This window comes from Otolemur garnettii, unplaced genomic scaffold (assembly GCF_000181295.1).
Source record: "Otolemur garnettii isolate 467f Iridium unplaced genomic scaffold, OtoGar3 scaffold00007, whole genome shotgun sequence".
NCBI lineage: Eukaryota > Metazoa > Chordata > Mammalia > Primates > Galagidae > Otolemur > Otolemur garnettii.
In genome coordinates, this window is record NW_003852402.1 from 4,006,622 (window position 1) to 4,015,105 (window position 8,484).

The 8,484-nt window shown below is 42.4% G+C and overlaps 1 protein-coding gene across 1 annotated transcript in view; it reads left to right on the forward strand.

The window, feature by feature from the left end:
• Nucleotides 1-8,484, forward strand: part of SMC1B (structural maintenance of chromosomes 1B) — a 78,870-nt gene extending 70,386 nt beyond the window's left edge. Inside the window, exons 22-25 of the mRNA XM_012814112.1 lie at nucleotides 911-1,062; nucleotides 4,161-4,230; nucleotides 7,327-7,437; nucleotides 8,383-8,484. Coding sequence (XP_012669566.1) covers nucleotides 911-1,062; nucleotides 4,161-4,230; nucleotides 7,327-7,437; nucleotides 8,383-8,484 — 435 coding nt within the window. The remainder of the gene's footprint in view (nucleotides 1-910; nucleotides 1,063-4,160; nucleotides 4,231-7,326; nucleotides 7,438-8,382) is intronic.

The window sequence follows — 8,484 nt, forward strand, 5'->3', positions numbered from 1 at the left end:
AGCTCACAGCAACCTTCAACTCCTGGGCTCAAGCCAGTATCCTGCCTCAGCCTCCCAAGTAGCTGGGACCACAGGCGCCCACCACAATGCCCAGCTATTTTTTGGTTGCAGCCGTTGTTGTTTTGGCAGGCAGAGGCTGGATTCGAACCCACCACCTTAGGGGTATGTGGCTGATGCCTTAGCCACTTGAGCCACAGGTGCCAAGCCTGGAAAGATGTTCGAAGAACACTTAAGCATCTGAAAATAGACCTGCCATTCGATCCTACCATTCCTCTACTAGGTATATATCCAGAAGACCAAAAATCACATTATAACAAAGATATTTATACCAGAATGTTTATTGTAACCCAATTCATAATTCCTAAATCATGGAAGAAGCCCAAGTGCCCATCAACCCACAAATGGATTAATAAATTGTGGTATATGTACACCATGGAATATTATGCAGCCTTAAAGAAAGATGGAGACTTTCCTCTTTCATGTTTACATGGATGGAGCTGGAACATATTATTCTCAGCAAAGTATCCAATGTACTCAGCCCTACTATGAAACCAATTTATAGCTTTCATGGGGAAAGGGGGGGATGGGTGGAAAGAGGGTAATTGGTGGGACCACACCTACAGTGCATCTTACAAGGGTACATGTGAAATTTACTAAATGTAGAATATAAATGTTTTAACACAATAACTAAGAAAATGCCTATGTGAACCAGTTTGATGAAAGTATGTCAAATTGTATATAAAACCAGCACATTGTACCCCATGGTTGCATTAATGTACATAGCTATGATTTGATAAAAAACTGAAGAAAACCTAAGCAATAGGCTATTTTGCAGTTATACTCAGTTGCAACCCTAAGTTGAAATTTACTGGTTGGTTTTCTGATCTTTCTAAATAAATATGTGTTTCAGGCATTTCTTAGCCCAGAGAACCCCGAAGAACCTTACTTAGAAGGAATTAGCTATAACTGTGTGGCCCCAGGCAAACGGTTTATGCCAATGGACAATTTGTCAGGAGGAGAAAAGTGTGTGGCAGCCTTGGCGCTCCTATTTGCTGTGCACAGGTAAAATCACAACAACCTACTCAGTTTGTGTCAGGGCAGAGGCCAGTGGATCTTCCTACAGATCTTTACTCTGTCTTTGTTAACCTTTAGCAAATTGGCTTGGTGCCTGTGGCTCAAGTGGCTAAGGCGCCAGCCACATACACCTAAGGTGGCAGGTTCAAATCCAGCCTGGGCCGCCAAAACAACAATGACGGCTGTAACCTAAAAATAGCTGGGCGTTGTGGCAGGCGCCTGTAGTCCCAGCTACTTGGGAGGCTGAGGCAGGAGACTCGCTTGAGCCCAGGAGTGGGAGGTTGCTGTGAGCTGTGATGCCATGGCACTCTACCCAAGGGGACAGTTTGAGGCTCTGTCTCAAAAAAAAGGAAAAAAAAACATCTAGCAAATTGGCTCGGCGCCTGTGGCTCAAGCAGCTAAGGCACCAGCCACATACACCTGAGCTGGAGGGGTTCGAATCCAGCCCAGCCCACCAAACAACAACGAGGGCTGCAACCAAAAAATAGCTGGGTATTGTGATGGGCGTCTGTGGTCCCAGCTACTTGGGAGGCTGAGGCAGGAGACTCGCTTGAGCCCAGGAGTGGGAGGTTGCTGTGAGCTGTGATGCCATGGCACTCTACCCAGGGGGATAGCTTGAGACTCTGTCTCAAAAAAAAAAAAAAAATTAAGCAAATTGATATAAAACTATTTTCTTCAGCCAGGCAATTCAGTTTAGGTTTTAGGCTGACAACAACTTGTATATTATTTTCTTTATTTATATTCAGAGATCTTCTATGTAGTAAAGACTATTAAAGTATTTTTTTCTAAAAAAATAACCTTATTTCCACTGATGATGGTGGCACTGTTTCTTTGTAAAAGCAAAAAGTTAACTAAAATTAAGCCAATTAACAGCAGTAAATGAAGATCTAAGGTAAAAGATGACAGTGGCTTTCTATTTCCACAACTAGGAATATAACCATACAAGAGTTTGATAGTTGTGTTGTTACTGGTCTCAAAAAGGAAGGAGAATAGGCCACCACAGGAAATGAAAAAGGAATGACTGTGTGGCAGGGGAAGTCTGGGAAAGCAGGAAGCCAGGTCTGAATAAGTAATCTGAGCAAAAGAGGATAGTCACTAGGTGGCACCCCATCCATTTATTCAACAGATACTAAGTATTTACTGTGTGACAGGTGCTGTTCCAGGCACTGGAGAGTAGCTATGAACAAAACAAAACATTTGTCTCAAAGATATCACTTAGGCCAGGTGTGGTAGCACACACCTATAAGCCTAGCACTGAAACACTGAGGCAGGTGGATCGCTTGAGCTCAGGAACTTGGAGACCACCCTGAGCAAGAGATAGACCCCTAAAAATAGAAAAACTAGCCAGGCACATGTAGTCCCAGCTACTTGGGAGGCTGAGGCAGGAGGATCACTTGACCCTAAGAGTGGCTCTACCCAGAGCAACAGAGTGAGACTCTGTCTCAAAAAATTTTAAAGACACTTCACTTAAATTGGAGAAGACAGATAATAAGGTAAATTAGCAAACTGATTCTCCAATATAGAGAATAAAATGAGGGGGCAGGGAATGTAATAAGTGGCACGGAAGGGTTTACAGTATTAGAGTCATTAGGAAAGGCCTATTTGAGCAAAGATTTGAAGGAAGTAGGGGAGCAACTCACAAGGATAGCTAAAGCAAGAATATTCTTACAGCTCGGCACCTGTGGCTCAAGCAGCTAAGGCACCAGACACGTACACCTGAGCTGGCAGGTTCGAATCCAGCCCGGGCCCACCAAACAACAGTGATGGCTGCAACCAAAAAATAGTCGGGCATTGTGGCAGGCACCTGTGGTCCCAGCTACTTGGGAGGCGGAGGCAGGAGACTTGCTTAAGCCCAGGAGTTGGAGGTTGCTGTGAGCTGTGATGCTATAGCACTCTACCCAGGCGGACAGCTTGAGGCTCTGTCTCAAAAAAAAAAAAAAAGAATATTCTTACAAAGAAAGGCAAGTGTAAAGGCCCTGAGACCAAAGTGAGCCTGAAGTGTGTAAAGAATAGACCATAGGCAGCAGTGGCAGGCCCAGGGCTATTCTAACAAGGTGAATAATGGTACATGGAAGGTTGAGCGAACAGTTTGCTAACAGACAGGTTGTAGGGTATGAAGAAGGCAGAGATGACTCCATAGGTTTGGGTCTAATCAACTAGAATGTTAAGAACTTTCATTAACTAAAATGGAGAAGACCACAAAGGGAATTGGTTTGGAGGGGCAGGCGAGATTGGCTTTGGGAGAGTTTGAGATGTACATTAGACGGCCACACGAAATTGAGTAAGCAGGTGGACACTGACACAAGAGTTCAGAACTACTGACTGATAGAAGTGTGGGGGCCACCTACATTGATTAGATGGTATTTAAAACTGTGAGACCAGATGCTGTCACCAAGATAGTTGATTAGATCACATAGAGCTGTAAATACACACACTCCTGAGGGCACTACAGTGTTGAAGAGTTGGAGAGGAGTTATTAGAAGACTCAGAAGGGGCTCGGCGCCTATAGCTCAACTGGCTAAGGCGCCAGCCATGTACACCTAAGGTGGCGGGTTCGAATCCCCAGCCCGGACCCGCCAAAACAACAATGATGGCTGCAACCAAAAAAAAAAAAAAATAGCCGGGCGCTGTGGCGGGCACCTGTGGTCCCAGCTACTTGGGAGGCTGAGGCAGGAGACTCGCTTGAGCCCAGGAGTTGGAGGTTGCTGTGAGCTGTAATGCCACGGCACTCTACCCAGGGGGACAGCTTGAGGCTCTGTCTCAAAAAAAAAAAAAAAAAAAAAAAAAAGAAGACTCAGAAGGAGCAGCAGGTGGGTAGAAGTAGACTGCTACCCTGCAAGTCACAGAGCAGTGTTTCTAGGATGAAGTGACCAACCCCAGATACTCTTCACTCAGGTCACACAGGATACATAAGGATACATAGGATACACAGGTCACATAATTGGTGTTGGATTTAGGGAATGTGATTATTTACTACACTGAAGTATCCAAAAGAATATTTATTCTGAATACTACTAATCCTTTCCCCTAAGACTTTGTAAAACAAATTGAAAATTGTAACTTACTTGATTGTAATTTTTTTCTAGTTTTCGGCCTGCTCCATTCTTTGTTTTAGATGAAGTGGACGCAGCCCTGGACAATACTAACATTGGCAAAGTAAGTTTCTTTCTGCTTTTAATTTTCCATGGGACATCTGCAATTCAAGGATCGTGATGTAGTCAGAAGACAGTTTTATCCCAAACAAAGAGGACTGTGGGGCAAGCAATGAAAATCACTGACTAAAAATCAGTACTTTTAAAATCTAAACTTACCTAATCAGAGTTTTCATTCAAGGTTTAACGGACCCTCAATAATTGATGGGGAATCAACAGAGGGGTCAAATAAAGATTACTACATTACCAAACAGCTACTGGCATAATTTGCTTCTTCCCAATCTAGATACTGGAAATTAGAAGGTTGCTAATAGCATGCTTTGTGGCAAACAGGTCTATTTGGTCTCATGGATCAAATTAGTTGTTTAAAAATATCTCTAGAGGCTTGGCGCCTGTAACTTAGCAGCTAGGGCACCAGCCACATACACCAGGGCTGGTAAGTTCAAACCCGGCCCGGGCCTGCCAAACAACAACTACAACAAAAAAATAGTTGGGCATTGTGGGAGGCTGAAGCAAGAGAATCGCTTAAGCCCAAGAGTTTGAGGTTGCCATGAGCCATGATGCCCCGGCACCCTACCGAGGGCACATAGTAAGACTATGTCAAAAAAACAAACAAACAAAAAAAAAACCTCTAGATAACATTTCAAAGGAATTACAGAATTACAGTTTAAATTCTACCTCCCAATTTTATCAAAATTTACCCAATTACTGTACTTGCACATGATCTTATTTTCAGTCTTTGGGACAATGAAAACTAAGGGAAGTTTCACTCTTGAGAGTTAAGTTCTAGTCAGCCCTAGACTCACACCTATAATTCCAGCACTCTGGGAGGCCAAGGCAGGTGCATTGCTTGAGCTCAGGACTTTGAGACCAACCTGAGCAAGATCCCATCTCAACTAAAAATAGAAAAAAAAGCTAGATGGGCATTGTGACAGGCACCTATAGTCCCAGCTACTCCGAAGGCTGAGGCAAGAGGATCCCTTGATCCCAAGAGTTTGAGGTTGCTGTGAGTTATGCCACAGTGCTTTATCCAGGACAACAGTTAAAACTCTCTCAAAAAATTAAATTCTAGTCCTCCCTCAAAGGTCAGTGGGTACTGAAACCACACATCTTGACTGTGACTAAATTTTGAACATGAGGAATGTGGTCAGCCAGGGAACATGGAAAAATAAGAGGTAAACTGCTAAGGGGAGGGGAAGCTCCCACCTACAGAGTCCTGATATCATGGAACTACTGCTGGGGCCATCCATTTTTGGCAATAGAGGAATTAAACGCTCCTGGTTCTAATTTCAGGCCCATCCAACTTCCAGAAATGACTGGGCTTATGCATTTATGGCTGCTTGAGGGAGGCTACTCTAACCATACTGACAGATATGTCATTTATTTGTAAATTGACATTCTGGTCTGTAATCTTGTGAGCTTGGTTAATAAGTGCACCCTGAGAAAGGGTTTCAGTCATAGGGTCCTACACCTCTGAAGCTGACCTCTGCTAAGTTGCATGTGAAATGCCTGGAGTCAAGGAACACTGAGAGCTACAGCCTTAGGGTACCTTGTAATGGTGTCAGCCTAGTGTTTTAGCGTTTCCCAAATTAATCCAAATTATGGTAACCAGAGGAAGAAAATAGAACATCTTGAACATCGCTCTTGAATACCAGCCATCTACATCAGCTGACTGGATTCAATGGCCTGACTCATTTGGAAGAAATCGCCCCTTCAGTGGCTAATTTTGTGCACTTTGTGTCCCATATTTTGTAGGGAGGAAAAGCCTTACTGTGGATAGCGCTTGTCTCGGTTGCACTTAAGGTATCAGTAACTTCTAGATGTGATACCTGTTACTAGATGTTTGCAACATCTAATTAGATATTGATGACATCTCCAGGTACTGGGTCTTAACTATTAAGGGCCCATCCTATGTATTACCACCTCTTTTCATTATCCTTGAAATTTACATTCCTGAGACTCCATTTCTGAACTGAACAGAAGCAGTTATGTAGTATGAAGAACTATGAAATTAATCAGTTTGTGACCAGGATGCCAACACTTGTAATGGGTAACTCATGCAAAATGCATGCCACATGCTTTGCAAACTGTTTCCTTGAGACAAGTTTCATTATGTCGCCCTCAGAAGAGTGCTGTAGCATCCCAGCTCATAGCAATCTCAAAATCTTGGGCTTAAGCCATTCTCTTATCTCAGCCGCCCAAGTAGCTGGAACTATAGGCACCCACCACAATGCCCGGCTATTTTGTTGTAGTTGTCATTGTTCAGCAGGCCCAGGCCAGGTTTGAACCGGCTAGCCCTGGTGTATGTGGCCAGCACCCTAACCACTGAGCTACGGGCACCAAGCCAACTGTCCCCTTTCCCTGTGACTATCCCCATTACCTCAAATGCTGGAGCTCCACCTGTGAATTCAGCCTCTTAGCCAAGGGCAATTTCCTTCTTCTCATCATTCACTTTAGTGACTCATTTAACTGAAACTGCCATCCCTGCTTCTAAAGTTTGTGTGGGTAGTGGGGGGAGGGGCAGTCAGGACTAATACACAGGAGATCTAGGGAGTCGGTAAGTATTTCCTAAGACTAAAGATAGTTGGAGAATGAAGAACTTAAAGTTCTGAGTAGTTTGCTCACCAGGACTCATTTCTACTGAATCTGTTTTGCTTATTCTCATTTCCTTCAAAAAGAGCTGGAATTCACCACTAAGTGAATTAATTATGAATCCATACTAATTGCCATCTCCTCTACAGGCTTTGAGTTGGCAAAATAGGAAGCTGGACATTTAAACACCAGCCTTTTTTCACCCTCAAAAAATATCTTGAGTGGTGGAGTTTTTGTTATAAAGGCTGATTGCATGTTCACATCATAGTATCTTAAATTGGAGCTTTAGTCTTTAAAATGTTCTTAAAGGTTTAATCATATTTAATGAAGTTCATATTTTCTTACTCTAAGCTATTGATGTGTTTGCAGTTGTGGATTTACTGAATTGCCAGAAAGGCAAGTTAAGTCCTTGTGACCTAAAATGGGCAGAGACAATGCAAAAGTTACTGTCTCCAGAGCCCAGGCAAAGCCTTCCTTACTAGTGACATATATGCTAATTTCCTCCCAGGTGTCGAGTTACATCAAAGAACAGACTCAAGAACAGTTTCAGATGATAATCATTTCCCTAAAAGAAGAATTCTATTCCAGAGCTGATGCACTGATAGGCATCTATCCAGAGGTAAAAATAAATTCCAAGGGGAGAGGTACAGTCACTGTAAACTCCCCTTAGCACACTGACAGGTCGCTGTCTTTTATAATTAAACTTTCAAATAAAGACTGAGGCTTAAATGAATTTTTTTTTTTTTTTGAGACAGAGTCTTAAGCTGTTGCCCTGGGTAGAGTGCCATAGTGTCACAGCTCATAGCAAACTCAAACTCCAGGGCTCAAGCGACTCTCTTGCCTTTGCCTCCCAAGCAGCTGGGACTACAGGTGCCCATCACAATGCCCAGCTATTTTTTTTTTGTTGCAGTTGTCGTTGTTTTAGCTGGCCAGCCAGGTTTGAACCTGCCAGCTCCAGTATATGTGGCCAGTGCCCTACCCAGTGAGCTATAGGCGTTACCCTTAGAATATCTTGATTAAAAAAAATCATTTAAGTGAAAGAAGCAATTCAAAGTTACAGAGCAGTGGTAGTTTTGTAAAATAGTGTGTATTAACTTAGAGTAAATTGTTAGTACTTTGTGTTTTTGTAATGTTTGAATGTTTAAATAAAAAGAAATACACTGGTAAAACAAGGAACCATTTATCTTCTAAAATATCAGGAAAACATGAATTCACTAGAAGTTTCAAGAATAAATTTTAAAATTTGAACAAAACTTTCTTAACATTCAAAATACTTACCTGAGCTAAGGGAATAGAGCAACTAATTCAAGTCATTCAATATAGACAATTTTTACTTCCTTAGGTCTCCTTTAAGCAAAGATATCTTCCTAACAGGAGGTTAGGGACCACGTGGAAACAAGCTGCATGAGAAGTAGAAATTCTCATACCAGCTTAATACAAAGAAAAAAATCTGATATAAATGTAGATAATTGATACCCTTTGGGCATTTAATACAAATCCAGGCCCTTGTATTTAATACTTTTTCCTAATTAGGACAACTTTAACTGTCTTCTCTCCATTTCAGCATGATGACTGCATGTTCAGCAGAGTTTTGACTCTAGATCTTTCTCAGTATCCAGACACTGAAGGCCAAGAAAATATCAGAAGACACCGAGAGTCCTCTTAG